Genomic DNA, 23,013 nt, shown 5'->3' on the forward strand with positions numbered 1-23,013 from the left:
GTTGTTCATCAAAACAAAAGAAAATTTCAATTAATGCGGTGGCCAGACTCGTACCTGATCCAAGCTTGGGGCTCTGCGGACATCAAGGTCTTCAGAGAGGCAACTGATGTTTCAGTGCTTGGTTCTCCAAGTGATTTGTAGCAGTACATTTTGAGTCAGCAGTTGCTTGGAAATACTGTGATTATTTGGCATGGAGTCATGGCCCATGCCAGTTTTAATGGCCAGTGGTGCATGAGGAGTATTCATAGCTATCTCCATAACCAAGCTAACGAGAGCTAAATTTGAAAGATTCACTGTTGAGAGAGACACGGGAGGAATGTGCTATCAGCTAATCCCAGCAGCTTTTCTCAGAAAGGTCCTCTGGAAACTTTCTAGGGGTCAGATGGGCAGATAAGCAAGAAGCAAGTGATGGTCCTTGTGGAGGCCCACAGTAAGGACAGTCTTGCAGTAAGCTGAGAAACAAAACTGATTTGGGCTCATAAGAAATGGACACACCCCAGAGAAGCAAAAGGTCCAAAATAAACTTCAAACCCCAAGACAGATGTGGAGTGTATCAACAGAGTGTGGTGACTCTGCAGGGAGAATGAGTACAGCACCTGCATGAACCAAAAAAGCAGGAAGGAGCCCTCGAGATCACAGTTTGCCATGTTATTTATTTTAGAACAGTTCCAGCTACTATTTTTTCACAGACATGGGGGAAGTGTCTTCTAAAGGACTAAGATTTCCCTTTGAAAACAGTTTTGATTCAAACGCAGGATGAGAACCCCACTCTCAACCTCTCCCTGGCTGCTGTCCCTTCTGCAGCCCTGGTTCAACCAGGATTGCTGGACTTGGTGAACAGTAAGGAAGGCAAAAGGGCCAGTTTCATCGCTTGGAAAGTCAAATGTATCAGACTCCAAGCACTAACAAGAAAAGCAGAGAGCCACTAGGTTGGTTCAGAACCATGGTGCCCCATCATGCCTTGGAGATCCAAGGATCTTCTACTTCGCCCTATATGTGTTGACTTACCTTTAGTAAACCCGAATTTTAAATCAACAGCCGAGGTATTGCTCATGAAAGCTCATTGGAAAAGGTAGGTAAATTGAAGTAAGCCAGCAGAATAAAATGACGACCAGAATATACTAATGGAGGTGAGGGTATCACCTCACTCCCTGTTCCCTCTTTGTGTAACGCAGTGTTTTCATTTTCAGGGAGTAAGAGATGCAGATAACATTTTTGGATTTACTACAGAAGCCCTTTTTTAGTAAGTCCCATGATAATTTTCTGGTAACAGCATGGGAACTGAAGGTCTGCAATCTTACTCTTCTCTTTGTCTTCATTTTCCTGAGGAAATGTAGACGAGTCACTCTCTGTTCCCATTTCTAATCTTTAACATGAACTTACTGGCCACCCCTGCATCAAGTTTGCAATGTCCTATGCTTTGTTTCAAAGAAATTCCTTCAACATGGAAGCAATACAAGAAGAAAACTTTACAGCATGAAAGATCATTACTGGTAATCACGTTACCATCCCTGTGAGAAGCACTGGGACTGAATGAATGGCGTGTGTTGCTGAAACCAAAGTCAACACTTCACCCTGAGAGATATTTTGGGATGTTTAGAGAACATGTCACCAGGAAATTGCAATTCAGCTCTATCTGGTTTCTCCACCCCAATCTTTGTCCTGTTATTCAAAATGCATTTTAAATGTGGGCAAATGGAATGCGCAGATCCAGATTTGGGATCCAAATATGGTAAAGTCAGCAAATGGGCAGAAATAAGAATATTTAGAAACTTTTAAGCATCATTTTGCATCACATACAGCTCTTTAGCACAGACAGAGGGAAAAAAAAAAAAAGTCAACCTAAATGTCTCAGCTAATTTAATCAAAGGTCTTGGTTTTCTTCCAGATTATTTATTTGATTAATGGGAATATATGTCCTTTAGTGGTATTTTTCACCGTATTCTTTTTTCCTCTCCATTAATTACTGAAGTCAGGCTACAACAAAACCAACACAGATTTCTACTAGTGGTCACCCTGTACAGCACCAGGTTGAAAAGAGCAAGGACACTGTGTTTCCTCCTGCAAGGAACGAGGGCTGCAATTTCTTCTTTCAGCAGACCACATACAATTTAAATGAGGCTTTTTTATTAAGTCAATAAGAACATCTTAGTGTTAAGCGACAGAAGTCGTAGTAATTGGTACAAGTCGGGTGCCCTGTTGAGGTTTGTGACTAACAGGATTTTCCAAATCTTTAGAAAAAATGCTCCGTGGCTCTTAATGGGAATTTTCTGCAGACAGTATGAAGTTCTGATTGCCTGCTGAAATATACTGAGACATCTCAAACTCTGAGCCACATAAAGACATGAAGCAATCGCACACAGTGGCTTCCCTGTCCCAAACAGGACAGCAGGGATGAGGGACAAGCAGATAAACTCACAGCTGCATTGCTACAGCCAGAAACTCAGGCGAGCGTGCAGCACGGAGACTGTGGCCTGCTCCAGCTGAGTTCCTGGGAGCAAAAACCAAACCACCTTTTCAAGCAGTGGTCACCCTGTCCCACCCTGCTGCCCTGCACAAAGGGCAGCGGGAACAGGAGGAAAGCCAGAAGAACCCTGCCCAGAGCTTCATCCCGAAGATCCTCTGGAGAGAGTAGTGCTCCCTTCAAACAGGGAAGGTACTTGGACAACAAATTGGTAGTCTGTGCGTTTGGTAGAAACCAAAATAGAAGTCTTTTGCTCTTGCTCTCCAAAGACTAGAGCTATCATTTAAGATTTTAATTAAAAGCCTCCTCAAAGCTATTCATTTGATTTTATTTTGCTTTGGTTGTTCTGCAGCAAGTTTGACAACACGGGCACTCTGCAGGCCCGTGTGTACGGCCCATGTAATTAAAGTCAACAGGAGTTATGAAGTCTTTAAAACTGAGCCAGGGTGGCTAAAACCAGTAGCCCAAAATTAGAAGCAACATTTGAAAATCCAGGTCATGTTCTCTGTGCGTTTGTGTTACAGCATCACCTAGGGGCTGCAGCTGAGATTAGTGCCTATAGTCCCACACGTTACAGAGGTACATACAGGCTTGGATGCCTCCAAACGTGCAGGCACACAGCAGTCATTGTCACAGAGACTACACTCAAGCAGGCTTCAAGCATTTTGATGAGAAAGTTCATCTGGTAGACTTATGTGTATGCATGCACACGCACAGGTATTTTACTCATTTTTAAAGCAAGAACCACCAAAACACCGAACTGGAGGGCACAGCAGTTGTGGAACATACTTTGGATCGTGGTCATAGGAATGCTACTGCTGTAAATTCCCCTACTCTAAAAAAACATTAAATAAGCCATCCAGTTATTTCATGATCATCTGCAAACTGAGATCCATGAAAACTATGAAAACTAAACCCATGTGTATGCTTAGGATAGTCTGGCACTTACATTGTTGCTGATTATAGGAATTCAATGTTTACAATTTACATTCTTTCCCAGACTTTCTTTTTTTCTGAAATGAAGCAAAAACTCACTTGGTCTTACCATGATGTGATTTAGACTGCTGAGGGCAGGACTGCTCCTTTGTGAGAGAAGCAAAGTCCAAGCACGAGAGACCAATTCTGGACTTTTGCTGAGAGATGACGGAAACACAAGAAGATACGGTCCCAATTAAAGGCATAGGAAGGAGCTGGAAACAAAAATTGATCCCCAAAATTTCCTAAGTCCCTTGAGATAACCATGATTTGGACTCATCTTTAGAATATGAAGGAACTTGATAAATTTTGCTGAGCAGTTGTCCAAAGTGAAAAGAGAGGTGAAAAACATGATACAAAAGACTCGCACAGGATCAGCTCTTCAGGATGCTCTGCACATGTACAGCAAACTGTACGTTGCCCAAGGCAACAGCAGGTCTGCAATCCTCCAGAAAACAGAAAAAAACAAGTAAAGGTACTTCTTCCAGACCCCAGCTGGATTTTTAGAGCCAGTCTGGTGGTTTATGCATAGAATTCTCACATACAGGCAGGTTATTGGCCTAATTGATACCATACAGAAAGTGAAAAAGCCTGAAAGCCAACTATTTTCACACTTTCAGTGGTAAGCACTCCCAGACCCAGATGTGCTAAGTGTGAAAGATGTATCACTAACTCCAGAAAGAGCTGGGAGCAGGCACAACTTGAATATCAGTTGGCTTCAAAGGGGGCTGGCACAGATGAAACCAGCACCAGGGGAGGCACCTGAGGCACGCCTGCAGTCACAGGCACAGCACTGATAACCGAGTGAGCAGGCATTCGTATAACAGATCATGCATCTTGTTGGTCATAAGTCTGGTCGCCCTTGTGCTTTCAGCCCAGTGTATGAAGAGCTTGTGGCTTTTCAGTCCCACTTTCATTGAATAACAACGTTATGTTCTCAATTGACGACCAGCCATGCAAAAAGCAAAAGCAATGTGAGTAACATGGGGTGCGTGTTTGTCCAAAACACATTTCCATCTAATTGTGAAACTGCATTTTAATTTGTTGAAGTAGGACCAGTCCTTACTGGGGCTCCAGAAAATAAAACTAGGTGGTGGTGGCAGCAATGGATAGGTAAGACAGAGCAGACCCAGAGGGAGAGGGAGACAAAGTACTGCAGGAGGTCTTTTGAGCATATGAGGCTTAAAATCAGCTCAGAAGCCTCTGGTTAAGCCCCCTGCTGGAGTCCTTACAGGGCTCCTGCATGGTCAGATGCAGAAGTACCCGTGGGAATAGTGGCACAGGAAAGCAGGACATGTTAACATGAGGTAACTGGACACGAGCACTCGGACATCAAAGTAGGCGTGGGCACCAATACCCACTTCAGTCGGCACCGTGCCAGCTTTTGGCTCTACCTTCCAGTGCCAAATCACTTCAAAATACCATGCAAGTTGTGCCACAGGACAACTGACCAGAAACGAAGCTGTCTGGCTCACTTGACCCTACCCTGACACTGCTGATTAAGCTCCATCTGCAACAGCAACTACCTAGACACAAAATAACGAGTGATTATTTAAAAGCAGTGGAGCGCCATGCTTACAAAAAAAGCATATTTTTCAAGTGTTGCTTCTTAAAGGAAGTTTCTTCCAATGCTTCATTTTTTTTCCCAGTATTTTTAATGCTTCAATTGATTAGAATGAAGACATAAAAAAGCCTTCTCCAGTGTAGTAAACAGTGTCCTGTGAGAGAGGTGGCTCTTATAAATTGTTTAATCAGGTATTTTCTCACCCTTCAGAAGAGATTTACAAACTCAACACTTGCCTCTAAGCTGTTCTTCCCAGAGGATGAACATGCTTACGTTCTGGATACTCCAGACTTTATTACAACCTCGGAATTTATGGGTTCTCTATGAATCAGTGTTCAAAAAGATAAGTCATGGTGAAGAAAAGCCCTTCCCAGAAAGGCAAAAAGTCCCTGTGTTCAATGCCTGTAGAGAGAAGGAACTGAGGAGGAAAAGCCATGCTTCCTTACACACTAGACATCAGGCTAGTGCCAACAGCAGAGGAGTAATCAACAGCTCACAATACATTTGAGGTACAAAAACAACTGGAAACTGCTGCTGCGGAAACTACGGCAGCGGTGGAAGCCAAAGCAAAGTGTTTTCTGATACTCAGTGACACGTTTATACTGGCAGAAGCTTGCTTACTTGCCGATAGCCTGTCTTACAGTTCTTCTACAGGAAGTCTCATTTCTTCTTTGAAGGCCTGTCATGAGACCATCTTGCCATTCAGTTCTCCCATCCAACAGTAATTATTCTTTCTGGATTTGTTTTAAGACAAGACTTACGCTGTATGCTAGAGAAACTTCAGAAGGCATAATAGAGCTGTTCGTATTATCAGATCTGCTGCTCCGAAATAGTAAATTACAGCAAAACCTTAGTGTGCACTGTAGGCTGCTCAGGAACCACTGCATTTGTCAGCATGCAATTACATAGAATAAAATGTAACAGCTTCTAAAGGGAGCATGTAATCATTTCCTATGCCTTGCAGGTACAGACAAACACGCGTTCTGGTGACATGGGTTGATTTACTGAGTTATTGCAAAATACAATACTTTGCAATCAATACAGAGCAACTCTATTCAAAAACTATTAAATACATGGTAACATCTGTGTCCTCTTGCGACAAAGTAAAAAATATTAGAGTTTTAACAGCTGGAACATCAGATGATGATCTTCACGGAAGAGTAACAAAAGCACTCGTTGAAATCACACTCCAAATAGTTAATTAGACATGTTGTATGAACTACACAGCAACTTTAATACTGGAATCCAGTACTGAAGGCCAGCTCTTGTTCACTGTATACCCGCATTTTAAAACTTTCCGTTTTTATTTAATCCACTACTTAAAGTTCTTGCCACTACCTTCTGCTTACACCATGCTGCCCTGAATTAGCCTCCCTTCAATGACTGGCATCACTGATGGACAGCCTCCGGAGGGCCAATTCAGATCTCTCCATAACAGCAGGGGAGATCACTAGAGGACAGAGATAGGAAAGAACATCAGAAGCAGGAAAGTAGGAACGAGAGGCTCTGACAGAACAAGTCATTAAAAACAGGACAGTGCATCCGTGACTGTTACAAAATACTGTTCAAGCAGCAAAATTCATACATGAATGCTTGTGCTAAACAGCTCCACGATTTGTTGTTGTAAGTGTTACACACACAGAAATCAGCAATAGCGCAGTAAATGATAAAATCGAGATCACTAATTTTACAGCAGTGATCAAAAGCACCTTTCCAACACCTACCAGTGCAAAGCTCACATCCCAAACGATGAGGCTGAAAATACAGTTGTCAGTCAGTGGAGGACTTGTCAGAATACACGTGAATTCCAGCCAGAACTGCTGACAGAGGACACAAAGTGCTATTTTCCAAACAGCACTTGAATAGTTTACTTAAGTTTCCCCTCTCCATAGCCACCCCTCTTTTAAAGTAGTAAAAAAGCCAAAAACAAACAAAAAACAACCCAAACAAAAAAACCCCTAACCAAACAAAAAAATTAAAGTAAAAAGACTTCACAGGAAATATTTTTAAAGGTGTTGTCAAACAACATTTTTTCAAGGCCAAGCTGTTGTAACAGTATACAGAAGTCAGCTTCCAAAAAGATGACACTTCATATTTGACTTTCCGATATATTTAGGGTGCAGTTCAGCAGAGTGAGCACCAGGTCTGCATTTACAAAATGAGTGCTTGTCCCCACAGACAAGCAGATATTGTACTTCAGCATCTGCTTACATATGTAAGCTTTGTATACATAGTTGGTGTGTATACACCTTGCAAGTACAAAACAGGCTCTCACCTTTGAAAACCACAGTACTTAAAATATCTAAACCATTAGACTTCCCATCTCTTGCTTTGGTATCGAATTGACAGAAAATTTACAATGCCATTCCTCAGTCTTACACAGACTGAGTTATTAACCAAGAAAATAAAAAAGTAACAAGTCTCAGTATCCAAAAAAAAATCTACAAATACATTCATCAATATGTAGTACATTACAAACAAGGAGGCAAGACATGGAATTGCTATAGCATGAATGAAAACCAAATAGTCCTAGGAAAGCCTGAAAGTCTTCCCGACTTTTTTTTTTTTTTCCTCATGTAACATTTAATGTCACTGTAGCAATGATGATATAGCAGCTTCTACTATGTTGTACACTTTGTTTGATTGAAAAGGGGGGTGGGAAATGAAGGGCCTCCAAGGAGTTCAGCAGCAACACTTAAGTGCATTGAAAACATTGATAATCTGTGGCACATAGGAATTAATGGCTTACACAGGATAGTTTTTTCTATTTACAGTATCATACACTTGTATAAAGTCTCTGCTGCATTTTTTTTTAGTACTTAGCCTGTGGCAAATCACAGTAATATTATTCAATGAAAAAGGAAATCCCATTCTCTTATGAAGGCTAAGTGACTAATGGGTATTACTTATCTTTGCTTAAACTATCTACCTCTCTGAACCCCATAAATCCCAAAAATCTAATTGGCACAAAAACATTTTGATAACTTAATACAAAAAAAAGGCTACTCTTGATTGTTTACCTCTTGACTTAAATATTACATTCACTGCTGGAGAATTACCCACTCTTCTAGATATCAGAATTAATACATTAAAGAAAAACCAAAACCACAAAACCAAACCAAAACCAAAACCAAAAAAAAACACACAGGAAAAAAAACCTGCAGGAAAGAATGACTTTGCTGTTGGGTATCTGACTGCACGATAGCAAATACCAAAGCAATGGGGTATATCACAGTAATATCATGCTGCCTCTCAGACACCTACAGCAAGGCTTCACAAATAATTATGTTTATGGAAGTAGTAAGCAACTCCACTTCAGAAAAAAAAAAAAAACTGCTTTATCACCAGGCTTAGTAAGGCATCAGAGCCTTCAAAGCAGTTTCTAATATCAGTCTGAAGAAAACACTGGGATTTCTAGTTCCAGATGAGGCGGAGGCACATTAGAGGGGAGTGGGGGAAGGAACATTGTACATAATGTGACACATCTGAAAAAATTACGTATTTGCACTTAAAGATGCAAAATTCACTGCAGTAAAGGAGGAAAAACAACTAAATGATATGACATCTGTCTCTGAGGGCAGGAGGCCTGGCCCTCCACTTTGCAACAGGTTTTTATGTAAGTATTTTAAAAACTCAAAAGTAATCAAATGTGTAGCAATCAAGCAGAAGGACAGTGCAGAACAAAAAACACGTTTGAAGATGAATTTCACATCCTTTACAAGAAACCTGGACCCATTTCTTTGCTGGTAAAACCCTGTCAACCAGGTCTAAAGAGCCTTTACATAAAAGCAAGCAGATGGATACAAGTATGGACATTTTAAATACTTACTAACTGTTGTATAGAAAAGTTTAGCTGTGAGACTGAGAAAGAAGAGCAGAGTTGCTTTTAGTCAAAGGATCACATACTCTTTTAGAAAACAACAAAACCACAGTAAAACAGAACAAAACAAAAAAAATCCAACCAACTATGCCAACTGATTATCAGTTTACTAACCTTTGTGTTTAAGTCCTCAACTATGATATTAAAAATGCACTTGCAACACCTGAACACAAAACAAGGTGTACCTGCTATGACAAAATTACTTTTCTTCCCAGCATACTCATCATTAGGCTTTTGGTGCCACATGCTGAAGAAACAAGATTTAAATCAGTGAATGGCAAGTGTCATCAGGCTATGATTTGCACTATACTGGTGGCTCCACCTCAATCATTCTTTTCTTTAACACCTCTTTTTGTAACTTTTAAACTTAAAAATCAATCTTCCATTTGGAAATTCAGAGCCAGGTCTGATTCTCTTTGTCACCTCTGGTCACACTGTAGAATATCTTCAGAGATCATTTTTATTTCTTGCCGATTCCATTTGTTACTTTTGATTTGGAATGCCGATTCCTCCTTCTAGATGAATGGCTTTCACTATTGACTGAATGTTTTGGTGGACTATTTTCAGCACCTGCTGAGAAATAAATATATGTATTTGACATTTGCAAGCTCTTGTCTGAAAAACAGTGAGGCTGTCTAGAATTACAGTGTTTACAGTATGGATTATTTCAGGCTAATACAAACTGGTTAATACTCGTACTCCATCTAGTGGCCTATTTTTTAAAAAAAACTCAATTCTTAAGACTTCTGCAAAATTCTGCCTCCAAAAAAAAAAAATTCAGAAGTTTGCTACAGAAGAATATAGTGGCAAAATATCCTCCATTTTAAATGCCATCAATAATTAAATCTCCACATTTTTATTACTGGCAGGTATTACTATCTGAAATTAAGAACTATGGAAGCGAAGTCACAGATTCTTGTGGGAGTACATTTCTTGTTTTCAGTCTTTCACGAGACAATGTTTGACTCTGAGAAAGCAGAGGGAGACAATGGGGACTGAAACAAAAATTCAAGAGCAAAACATGAAAAAGAGGCTGAAGTTTGTAATTAATGAAGTAAAGAGGGAGAAAGATTTGCTTGGCCAGATTTATCCAACACATATAAATGGGAAAAACCTTTTGAGTGCAAGCAATTTTTCTCCACAATATAAAAATCCACATATTTACTAAACTGAGAATAAATTAATATCACCATCCAGAAAAATTATGTATGAAATACAAAGAAGGCCTGCTGTAAGTGCTTTTCAAACATATGATAAATAAGAAATATTTTTAATGATACAAAAACTCTGGCAGAGATAACTTCCAGGTGTGAATCCCAATGTGTTCAATAAACAAGACCTCACTAGAGAGTTAATGGAGGAGGCAGGTAACTTAATTGACCTCTAGTGTAGGGAAAAAGTCAGAGAAGGAGGCTGCCTTTGCTTAGGACAGAGAAAGCTGTTCATGACCACCAGCACTACACTGACTAGGCAAATGTCAGTAAGAACACAAGCTCCAGGGCACATTCTTGACTGTTTCTTAATAAGCAGGAATAAAAGCACAATTCACATTCATCTGTTTCAAATCAAACACGCAATGTTCAGAGAGAAAACCTGTCCACAACTGTTATGAAATGCATAATGCCCTAAACCTACAAGAATAGCCTGGAATAAAGGCAGAAAAATTCAGTTGCTTCATTAAAAAATAAATACATTTCCAAGAGTTAGAAGAAAAAAGGCAGCAAAGCCAAATAGCTTTGCAGATGATTCATCTGTATAGCTCCTGCAGGGATATATAAATAGGTCCAGTTGTCTCCAAGGTAAGTTTCTCAAGCCTCACTTTCTAGTGCTGAGCCTTAAGGCTACCATTTCAGGAATATCGGTGCAAAAGTGCCAATACCTCTACTGAATTTAGAATGAAGCCAGGAAGCATCTGGACTGTATGGGCTATCTTCACTTTCTGATAAAGTCTGCAAAAACAAGAAGGACGTGTTATTGGGATGCTGGGTTTTGTGATCATCACTTCTCCTGTTTGTAATTAGACCTGTAAATTTAAACTGTGGCAGAAGTTCTCATAAAACATTCAGCCAGCTCTTAGGACTTTCCTCTTCCCAGCTAGAAGGTACAACATAGATGATACAGTAAGAACTCAACCCTTGCCACGTGATTTGTTGTGTAACCAAGTATTCTTAATATTCCCCTAGCATTCCACCTGTACAATGGGAACATTAGCTAACCATTCATCCCTGAATTCTTTGCTAAAATTACAGCCTCATTTTGAGTAACTAAGAGGACAGCATTCTTTAGAAACCACAATGTAATTTGGGATCTGTCCAAGGCCCGCTGAATTCAGAGTTCTTTCTATTGACTTCAGTTAGACTCTGGACCATCCCCCCTCACCCCCACTTATACTAGCTCTGGTAAAGAATTCTAATATCTAGGAGCACTGCAGTTTTAACTCTGGTATAAAACAAAAACAGGCTTCCTAATAAAGTACCTTTTCTCGGTGGCCGTAGTATTCTGCATACCAAACCATACCATATAAACACAGGAAAGTTGTAAAGGCCTAAACAAGGGAAGAGGAGAAAAAGAAAAAAGCATCTGTAAAACATTTTCCAAATTCCTTGCTGGTTCAAGGTCTTGGAGACCCTGGAGATTCCTCATTCAGAGCCTTTCATGCTCTGTTTCTCTCTGCATCTTTTGTCAGGATGGGTGAGACTCATGATTCAACTTCAAGGTACGCACACATTCTACCACCATGGGGTACGCAGAGCAATTCTCAGTGGGAGGATAAAAATACATACAGATCACCTATATACATGCAGGATACCCCGTCAGCATTATTTTTGTCCTTACCCTGTACAGTCATCATACAAAGGCAGTTGGTAGGCACTTATGTTATCAGGAACAACCAGACTGAAAGAAAAATTAATTCTCTTTCTCCCTGGTCCATGCTTCAGGCTGGGTTACATGTTTGGTTTTGTGGTGCTCTGATCCGGGAAGCAATTCAATACTTCTCTCCTCTGAAGTTTCAGGAATAAAATCATCATGCTAAATATGAGAATAAATTCTGACTCCCTATCACCTGTTCAAACTGTGTTCTCAACTAGAAGGGACAAGTATTTATCTGTCAGCCCATTATAAATGCCTGATTTTTCAATGACCATTAAAAATGTGTTTGGCATTGGAGTTACAAGTCTGGCAAGACAAACATCCATTTATTGTTATAAAATGGGCATTTCATGCTGCATTTGCAGCAATCACACTGAAGTACAGAAAGTTGCAGGCTGAGTGAGAATGATTTGCTTGATAAAGCAGGGTTGTTTATGTAGTTGCAAGGCTTCAGTGTGAAACAACATGCATTACTTATTAATGCCATTCATTAACTTCTGTTCCTTTCAGTGGGCACTATAGCAAGCACCACCAAAGTTAGCCTCAATCAGACTGACATTTTCTCCCATAAAGACAAAGTGCCCTATAACTAGTGTTTGTTTCATTGTTAAGTACTGGTAAAGTGGCTATATTCTGCTATGTCAAGAAAAAAGTTACTCTAAGCTCTTCAAAGTGTGTTCTAAACAACCTAGTGTATGCTTTTCCTAGGACATGCATAAAGCTCTTCACCAGCACTCCCCCACAATGATCCCTTGCTGCCAATGTTCCAGAGAGGAAGCTATTTCAGATGCTTTCAATGCTTTTGCCATGCTTTATGTTTCACATGAGAAATCTCACTTACCACACAGAGAAGCCAAAACACAACATACAGTATTTGTGTTTTGGAAAAAAGATCCTGTCCAAACTTTATGCACACAATAGCTTCAAGGAAAGCAATAACCCTGTGGGTAAATGAGAGAGAGGAGGTGGTTACAAACACTAAGGATTTAGCTCTCATGTTTACAATCCAGACCCCCGACTGTCAGCTCTAAACAAGCACTACTCTCCAGTGAGCACACACCTCCCCAATAGCACCACTAACTGGCATTCTTTGTGAAATTTATTTTCTTTCTATATTTCTCTTCCGCATAAACAGCATATAGAAAGTGATTGACCAGCAGTTCACAATTCCACAAGCCTCTGCTTGCCCAGGGTACAAGCAGGAGTGTGTGCCAACAGCAGATAATTTCTTTTTATACCTACCACTGTGCTTCCGCCTTCAACAGATACAATTTCTTTACCATGCTGAACAACCTACAGACTCCCTGTTGGGTGAACTAGAACTGTGCTTTGGGTATTTCTCTACTGGATGTAAATTTACTATGATTCTAAATAAGCTACTTTGCTTGTTTCAGATGGATTTTAATGAGAAAATTAACACAAAACAGCATTTCAAATGCTCTGAGAAGCTAAGCATTTGCTCAGGTTTGTATGTAAACTCAGGTCCACCCTACAGTATCAAAGGATTTCAGGAGAATTAAGAGAGGAAAAATTGCAGTATTTACTTTCCTCTCTGGCATTATAATAATCAAAACAAGTATCTCCAGCTCTCTCCTGGTTAACAGATGTTTACATCTTTTCAGGATCAAAGCTATGGAGGCTTGTTGGTGTGGAACAAAGGGTTATGAATCCCAAGCTTCCATCACCTGTCACAAATATATTTAGTTTGTATTGGTCCTGGACACAAAATTACATACTTTTAACAAATACAAGTGTAGAAACATTACTGGTGAAGCAAAAGTAATGAAAATGGACTCTTCTGAAGCTGAAGCAAATTATGAAGAAAACTTAAATTGATAAAAGTTCAGTGCTTAACTTGTTCAATAGTGACTTTGAGGTTGTACATATGAGCACATGCATGAAAACTCCTCTCCAGAGCGCAGGCACACTTAACATCAGATCAGGTGTTGCAGTCTCCCAGGCAAAACACTGCAGGACACATTCCCTACCGGCACCCTCCACAGCCAGTGAGCTGCCAAAAACAGCTCTGCAGCCTGGCAGACAGGACCCAGCTCCCTCCATGAAAGAAGAAAAGATGTGCGTGCGACTTAATCACTGGTATTGCAGAAATGGTCCTGGTGCAAATAATAAATTACAGGTTTCTCTGTACCATCTAATGTGATTTGCAGCGCGATGAGTGGGGCCAAAACAGAATTGTGGAAGTAAGACCTAATTGACCAATACTGTAAGTTGATGAGGTACATATTAGTAAAAACTTGAGAGCGGTGTTACTCTGTTGGGTCACCAACTATTTTTCTTTCTTGGTTTTATATTATTCTTACTGATCCAGCTGCAAATTAAAAAATAGTTAAACTCGGCTACAGCAATGGAAACAGAAAGACTACCATCAGAAAACAAACATGAGGGTATGATATAGTCAAAGGTATAAACAAAACAATAGGCTATTTTCAACAAGGACTCAAAAAAATGATACAGCTGTTTGTGCAGCATTTATACATTCTTTCCATTATTCTTGTCAAGTATACTTGGGTTAAGTACATTGTACAACAGGACAGCTATTACGGTTAAAGAAGTGGTAAATCAAAAAACAGAATAATGCTAACAGTGAAAGGTGTTAGTGTCCTACTGAAGGGTGATGAGAACACTGTTACAAATTCAATTTGTGCCTTTAGAAGTGTGCCTGGATCACCACAGATATGAATATTCTATATACTTGCTTTTAATTGCTTCAGAAATTATAGTAATAGTATAGTTAAATAGCTTTTATAGTTAAATATAGCTTTAATAGTAATAGGATAGTTAAATTACTGGAAGAGTGCTGTTTTTTCAACAAAAAACAGGAACTGCTAGTGCTGCTCTGTTTTTTTTAGCAGATTACAGAAGCAAGCAGTCTCAAGGAGAATACTTACACATTTGCCATGATTATATCGGACTCTAGATGAATATTCTACTGCAGTTCTTGTTATGCGATCGTAAAGAGATATTTGGGCATCTATTTATTGACATATGACATTAATCTGTTCAGTGAGAGCTTTGAACCAAAGCTGATGGTTTCTGTAATCCTTAACAATTTTTCAGAGCCAGAAGGCAAACATTCAGCATTGTATGTCCCTTCAGTTTGCAAAAGAATATGTTTACATTCTCCTGGATGAAACAAAAATTCACCTTCCTTTATTCAAAATGCAGAATTTGAAAATTCTTCCCCAAAACTATAAAATTCTTTAAAATGTGTCTTCTATAAAACTTCTATAAAATTACCATCTGTAATTGAGAAAATTTCCTTTTTCATATAAACATCTTGATTCCTAAATCATTTAAATAGAGATTTCAGTAACATGCCTGTATTCAAATGCACACCTCTAAAATACTAATAGTTGATCTGTAACCGCTGTTTATGCACAAACAGCACAAGGTTATTTGATTCTAATTGTAGATTAAGTAGTCATATTAACTGTGTGATTAGTTAGTTATCTTCAGTACTAAAGCACCATCCATACCAATCCAGAAAGACAGGTTACTCTGCCATGATCATTTAAAAAATCCTTTATAAGGACTGTGGTGTATGTTAGAGACTCTCTTTAGGAATCCTAATGTATGTTTCAAAGAGGGGGATCCTCCCTAAGTAAGGTTGTTCAGGCTTACAGAAAATATTATCCACTCCTATTCAGCACCAGTAAAACTAAACAAGAGCAAAGTTACTACCTTTTGTATGCCCACTGGATGTTGAAGACAGTAATAGATCCATCCATGAAGGTGCTAAATCAGTTAAAGAGGTGAATATTTAAGCCCAGCCAAACCCAAGGAGACATGTGTCATGTTCTCCAGGGTAGATTTAAAACAAGAGTAGAAATCCCTTCAATTGCATTGCAGCATGCTCTGCTCTCATCTCAAACGTTGAGAAAGGGGTATTCTTTACAGTAGTGTAGTGCACCTGGAAACACATCTTCCAGCCCAGCACTGTTCCTAAAACTAACAGTAAAGGTGAGATAAGTTTGACAGAGCACTGCCTCTAAATTAGATTTGAGTATTTTATGGCTCATTGAAATGCTATTCCGATTTAAAACAGTAATAGATTTTTCTACTAAACACAAAAATGGTTCAGACAATTCTGGAAACAAGACATACACTAATCTTGACAAAGAGAATGAAATGGCTGTTTTAATTTAAAATCATTGCCATCAGAAATAAGCTTCTTGAATAGTTTCTTAAAATACACACTATTTTTTCCCTTTAAGACATAATTTAGGATCTTTTATGTTTTCACATTTGTAAGCTTCCAAGTCATAAATCAGAAGGGACACTACTATGCTGCCTACTTACAAGAAGCTTTTACAACACCGCAATAGCATATGTTCCAGGTTTCCAGAACAGTACATTTTAGTCAAGCCATGTAGAGAAGGAAGTTCTCCCCAGAAGCAAATGTGCAAACTCTTCATTTAAAGGTGCCCTCCAAGATACATGTTGAAAGAGACTGTAGCCAAGCTTCATAGTGTTATTTCTTTCCCTCTTTGAGAACAGAATAGAAATAATTGATAACCATGGTTTGTTTTACTGTCTTCTCTTGTGATTCCGCTAACGGCAGCAATGCCCACCTTGATGGCCAGGTAAACATTGCTTTGATGACAGGCAAGTGGTAGAGGCAAAAAAAAGCTTTATCCTTCTCACCTGACTCAGAATATGGGCAACAAGGCCAATGCTACTTTGAAGGAGCCTAGCTTTATCCAGCAGTTTCTAGGTCTTCCTCCTTCTCCTTACTCACTCCATCCCTTCCCATGTTCTACCTCCATATCCAAAATTTTCCTTTCCTCTGAACTTGTAAAAAAACCCCAAAATCTCTCCATACTGTTCTTTATACTAAAAGTAACACAGGACAAGGACTGGCTTCATGCCAAGCCTGTTTCTGTGCTGGACTCATACTTAACACTTGTCCAAGAGCTTCAAGAATGCAGCAAGAACACTTACCCAAACACCCAGCACTGAGTTCCCACCCTCTTGCACTGTGTATCTGTGAGGTACGCATAGTATTGCCTGAGAAGGGAAACAAGAAAATTCTTCAGTGAAGTTGGAAGTCCCCAGAGTATTTACATTTAAAAAACAAGTTTATGTTACAAATGTATCTATACTGAAAATGAAGTGCTGATGGTTAAAACCACATGCAATCATGCTGGATGTCTACCAGATGGTTTCAATTCTAGTAGGACAGATTATCACATAGATCGAATAGCTGAAACAACACAAAAAACAATCCTGAGAGCAAGGACTGGGAAAGTACCCAAACTAGTAGGCTAACAAAGCTACGTATTTGTCTCCTGCCTCTCCACTGTATCTCCAATTTTTTTAGGCAAAGTGCAACAGCTTTGAAAGAATTAGAGAATCCGCCGCTTTTTCCACAGCTTTGTCTTTTATTAACAACTGCATTTTCTTGAGATGTGGGTTTGAATCTTGAAAGAAACCAAACATGACTATTCCATATCCTGGGTGAGTGCTCTTATAACTGTCATGTTTTCCTCTCAAGAACAGAGTAGAATTTCTCACTATTTTGAAAACAGTCTGGAGACCATTCTGCTCTGTTCTTTATGCTCTTTTTGTTCCTAATTTTTAAGTTTAGAGAGGGGAATTTCAAAGAAGTGGAACTAACAGTTCCTTCTCTCAGTCTCTGATTTCCACTGCCTGATGGGGAAGACAAGTGTTATTAATCTAACAATACAAGGATTGTTTGAGAACAAAGACTGTTACAAGTTGGCAAGTGCCATAAATATACCTAAAAGCTCACCTATGCAGTTTATAAGATGTTTAAGGTGATTTAATTAACAGTGTGAAATCACTGCAGATAACTTGAGCTGTACTTTAGGAATAACCAATGCATAGCTGCCATTTAACTGTCCAAGGTAACATCACTTTACACATGAATGGGAAATTCCCTGCCTCTGACTTAAGAACTGTGTGCATTTTGTCTACCTCCAGTTATGTTACAGGAAAAAAAATTAAGGGGATTCTGCTAACAACATGAAATAGCGTGCACGATTAAAAGCAGGTTAATATTTCTATACAACTGGTAACACTGCATAAATACTGTTCTGTTACTCAGAATATGGTAATGTTCGATGATTTCTTATAACATGCTAATATCTCCTGTAGACAAACAGAATAAGGAGCTCAGAAAAACCAACAGCTCGATTTTACTTCATCCACACTTCTTTGAGCACCTGACTCATCAACTTGGATACTTTCACATGCAGTCCTCAAGGATAACATATGCAACTAACCCACAAAAAGAGGGAGATGCTATACAAACAGAAAATGGAACAGACTGGTGCTGCATCCCTATGGAAACAGATGTTTATATACATTTTACCTTATTAGTTTACTTGTCAGAAAATACACTTTACTGAATAGTGATGGTTGTTTTCCTTTTCACAGTGGCAAAAGCATAAATTTATTGAAATGTGCTGTACTTATTCACAAACCGTATGCAGTTCTTGGGTGCCTAAAAGTCGAGCTACTTTAAACTGAAGAAAAAAACACCATGGTAACAAAATTACCTTACAGTGGGTGCTGTAATGATTCCTATGAAGAGAATTCTCCCCCAGCTTAAAGGGTGGCTTGCTTGGAACACAAAGATATGTTTTAAAAAGAATGTGTTCAACTCAGTCAGCTAGGGGAAGAAAAAAAAAAGGTTAGTTACTAGTGTTCAACTTACATAACTCTTAATGAGTTACTACGGAAAATGTGCAAAGAATAATATGAAAACTAAAGCATGGAAGGAAAGCTATTTATGCTCTACTAGAGCCCTGCTGGTTGGTTTGAGGATTTAAAGAGTCTAAGATTCCTGCTCTAGGACAAGCAAGGAATATACTAGTAAAACAAAGAATTCTCCCCTAGACACCTACACGAAAGTATTTGCTCTCTCTCCAGAAACCGATTAAGGAACCAGACACTAATTCACACTGCAGAGGTCTTCTGATAACTTTCATATCCTAAATCAGGTATGAATTACTGAGGGAAATTTCACAGAGATCACATTTAAAAAAAAAGTATATCAACTTCCAGTTTTCCTTCTAAAAACTGAATTCACCAAATAAAAAAAAGAAAAAAAAGTTTTAGTGAAGTCTGCAAGCATTTGCATGATGAAGTACCAAAGCAGTTGGGACATATTATGGAGCCTTGCAGTATCAAGGCCAGAATTCTGAGTATCAGTGTTCCATCCAGCAGTTAATGGGAAAGAGAAAAAAAAAAAAAAACAAAAAAACACACCAACAAAAAAAATCCTCACACAACAAAATCAAACCAAAAAAAACCACCAAACAACCCAAAACCCCACTGTCTAGCAGTTTTAGAACCGTATCAATTGCAAAGAGTAATCTGATGGCCAGTACAGCAATCTGTAACATTTGTTTTTTTCCACAGATTCTGTAATTACACTCCTGAACTATCATGTAACTCCCGTGAACAATGCCCTGACCGATTCTGTATTATCAATTCATTTAACTGTGTATTTCAATGACAGACATACATTGCATTAGAATATCTTCTAGCCAAACACAGCCAATAAGTAACTGAGCTGATGGTAGCTTTGATTTCACAGAATTTATTTCTTACCTGCCAAATGATCATGAAAAGGTAGATTCCAGCCACTCTTTGAAATGAAGACTTAGGGTCAAACCAGCGGACATAGGTCCAGCTGGCTGGGGTGAACTGTAATACAGCTCTTTTGATTTTCCCTGTGGTTGTGTGAATGTCCCTAGAAAAAGAGAATGACTGGAGTAAATACAAGGAATATGCATGGGAAAGAAAAAAAAAAAAAAAAAAAAAATGGACAAAGTAATAGTCGTGTTACTGATATTTCAGAACAATCATTTTTTCGCTGGACAGCAGAGATCTTCACAGACACATCTGTGTACCAGGCACGAGTGAATTAAGAAATATAACCTATTAAGCATTTCAGTCAGGGTGCATTCCACTATGAAAGCCTGCCCTCCTCTATCCTCAGTCAGTAACTAACTACAAAACCTATCTATCATTCTCTCCACAAAGGAAAGAAAGAAGGATTGCAATTCTGCAAGCCCTTTGGAAAATCTAGAGGACATTTCTTCCTTGGCTATGCTGCCACTGCTCTTGTCCCGAAGACTCCTTGTTCTAGAGCTCACTGACTCAAGAATCTGTCAGATTAGTTATTAATTGTAGAAGGGGCTGGCTCCACAGGTTTGAAAACGCTGCACTTCCAGCACACACAACGCCTGCTGTTCTGATATCAGATGCATGCAAATCTTCTGGAGAGATGTGATAGCGCTGTTAAAAGCCAGAAGGCGTTTAAGTTCCCTTTTGAAAGGGGATGTGAACGGAGGTTCATTTGTCAGATGTGTTACTGGTTCTTGCTTTCGATAATATTAATTCAGATGAGCAACAGCATCCAAAGGGCAGGGAATCTAAAAAAACCTCAGTTTCCTTTTCCGAAGAAAGACTAGCAGGGCTAGAAGTCAGTTTTCATGCTGTTATTTCCCTGGCCCTTCTGGACAAAAAAGGTGATTCAGATTTAATGTTTCTGATACTTGTGGGATCTGAGGTCAGAGGGAATCTTCTAATCTTTAAGACCTGTGTTTATTCAATGAAAAAAAGGAGAAGAAAACAAAAGGGCACAAGCAAAAGCTTCTCATTCCATGTAGCTCCTCTTCATATTAAAGGTCCAACAAAATCTACTCACGCATTTAAAAGAACATGAAGAAAAATTATTCCACAAAGACAGTAAAGACTAGTCCTGAGAGATATTTTGCTGTTTCAACTTTCATTGAACTCTCTAAAAACAGAGGGACCATCAACTCTATAATGCTCATTATTCCTTCTGAATTGAAATGCAGGAAAATTGAATTGAGACTAAAGGCTGGATGGTTCTTAGAACAATTAACAAACTTGTGAGTGAGAAAAGAAAGCAGTGCAGAAGTTCATGTACGATACAAATTTGGAAGTCAAGTTTTGAGCTCCTTTTCCATGTCTCAAGGCAATATCCTTTGGCAGTTCGTGGTACTTTATCCTGTTTCACCTATATCATTGGTAACGTGCCGATAACCATGCCTGACACCGACTGGCAGGGAAGAAGGCAGGAAAGGGGCAAAAAACTATGGAAGAAACCATACCTGGACAGCTAAGAACTGACACTAGGCCACAAAAGCTGTTGCCCTTTTACACAACAAATGCTACTTTATTTTGCAGTTGCTCCATTTACTACAGAGGGTCAGCAATGGGGTAAGGCAATCTACTGCACAGGTACAATCAGCCTGATTCCTCTTCTGCAATTACAACTAGTGCTGATAGATTGCCACACTAATGCCTCATCAAAGTGAGCCCAAAAGTATTTTAAAAGCCTTGTATAATAAGAAAACAATTACAGCTTGTTTTGTTCGCTGCCTTCTTCAAAGTTTCACCTGTACAAAATAAACTGAAAATGCAAATAGCTTTACTAATTTATATTTTCATTTGGCATCAATGCTTCTAACTTAAGATTACAAAGGAAGATTTATATAAAATTGTGTTTACAAATATATGCTGTACAGTAGCATAAAATGGATTTTTAACTTTTAAAATAAATTTACAGCATTGTTAGCACATACAGATTGCATGCTATTTCTATACCACATGCATTTTACATATGCAAAGAAGGTATATTTTCCAAGGAAATTAATTGAATATTATAACATCAAACAATGTTTATCAAGCTTTAATTTAGACCTACTTGAAGCTTGCCCAGTGATAGGTCCTCATCTCCAAGAAACGACAAACTACCATGCCCAACCAGATGCCACCCCCGTTACAAAGCAGGATGTCCAAAATGACTTGATCCCACCAGCATTCAGCAAAGTTAGGCAGAAGGTGCATGAAGAAGAGCTACAGAATACAGCAAAAATATTCTGGGTGAGGAACAGTACACAATTCATAGAAATTCACTTTTTAAGTACACATTAAAAATAATCAGATTTCAGTACACATCGTACTTCAAGGACATGAGCCAAAACCACTGAAATTTGATGGGCATCCTTCCATTAACATCCAAAGGCCTTGGATAGAACCACACAAGACATCAGAGGTTTCCTTCTCACCATTCACTGTTGGGGCTATAATGTATATAAGGATAATATGCAGCTCTTAGCCTCTCAAAGATGATATAGAAAACATTCATAGAAATGCATGAAACAAGCAAAACTACTGCATTTCTTGGAGGAAATAAGGTGTTTTGTGCTTTAAAAAAAAATTACATAAATTGAAGGGAACCTTTGTTTTATTTTTCCTAAATAGTTTTAAGCAGTATCCTTTCTAAACCAGCAACAAGATGCAGTAAGTAGAACAGATGCACTTGTAACAACTGTCAGTAACAAAGCATGCTGGAGCCCAGGACTTAAGACTTGTCCTATTTCAAAACTCTTTTCTTACATTTACTATTTTTAGGAAATTTAGTGACTGTAAAAAGATTAAGAGTTCACCAATGTTTCAGACACTACAGTCTTTGCTGCTATACTTAATCCAAAATGGCTCAAGAAGTTAAGAGGATATTCTACTTTCCCCTCCTGCTTGGTATCTATTAAGCACTAATGACAAAGGTACTTTTACAGTGAAGATACTGGAAAATAGGCCAGAAACCAACATCAGACTGAAAAGCTGACATCATCTGGGTATATCAAAACATATTCAGTCCCCTAAAGATTTCCACTGGGAAGTGCACAAATGATTTACATCTGAAGCAATGTGTTCCTTTCCGAATACTCCACTGAAGACGACTGTGGGGCATTAGTAAAGCAATTAAATGTATTTACAGATACATTTGGTGACTTCACACTTTTGACAGAGAGAAGGAGAACAACCAGCCATAATAAAGCAAGATATAAATATTTACTGAGAGCTAGAAATGGACTCAGCACCCCTCATTCTCCTTTAAGAGAAAATAATTGTATTCTCTATTCTGCAACAAATATTACAGCAACCCCCAAAACAGACTGAAAAAGTTAGCTGTGGACTAGAAATCAAGACAGCCATGTGTTAAGCAGTCCCTTTGGAATACCCAATATGATGCTTAATGAAACACATAGCAAATTAAAGAGTATTCTTACGTCCACAAAAATAGAACCATTTTTGTCAGTTAATGTACATACACCGTGTCTGTGGAAGATTTTTGGTATGATTTTGTAATGAAGTATCTTTTGTTAAGAGATGTATAAATAAGATATTGGAAAAAAGCAGGTATGGGAAAAGGAACAAGAAGAATGATTTCTG

At 38.8% G+C, this 23,013-nt stretch overlaps 1 protein-coding gene across 2 annotated transcripts in view; it reads right to left on the bottom strand.

Annotated features, from left to right (window-relative positions):
- Window positions 1-5,984: 5,984 nt before the first annotated feature.
- The window catches only part of PTDSS1 (phosphatidylserine synthase 1), a 31,754-nt gene continuing 14,725 nt past the window's right edge, over window positions 5,985-23,013 (bottom strand). Inside the window, exons 6-13 of one of the 2 annotated variants that reach the window (XM_042785795.1) lie at window positions 21,482-21,633; window positions 19,354-19,495; window positions 18,297-18,409; window positions 16,717-16,782; window positions 12,596-12,695; window positions 11,360-11,428; window positions 10,763-10,832; window positions 5,985-9,453 (exon numbers count right to left, since the gene is read on the bottom strand). In XM_042785795.1, the coding sequence (XP_042641729.1) occupies window positions 9,344-9,453; window positions 10,763-10,832; window positions 11,360-11,428; window positions 12,596-12,695; window positions 16,717-16,782; window positions 18,297-18,409; window positions 19,354-19,495; window positions 21,482-21,633 (822 nt within the window). In that variant the 3' untranslated portion in view covers window positions 5,985-9,343. Of the gene's footprint in view, window positions 9,457-10,762; window positions 10,833-11,359; window positions 11,429-12,595; window positions 12,696-16,716; window positions 16,783-18,296; window positions 18,410-19,353; window positions 19,496-21,481; window positions 21,634-23,013 lie in introns of both variants that reach the window. The other variant, XM_042785794.1, reaches the window with a different exon arrangement.

The sequence above is a fragment of the Tyto alba genome, unplaced genomic scaffold (assembly GCF_018691265.1).
Source record: "Tyto alba isolate M040663 unplaced genomic scaffold, T.alba_DEE_v4.0 Super-Scaffold_9, whole genome shotgun sequence".
Classification (NCBI taxonomy): domain Eukaryota; kingdom Metazoa; phylum Chordata; class Aves; order Strigiformes; family Tytonidae; genus Tyto; species Tyto alba.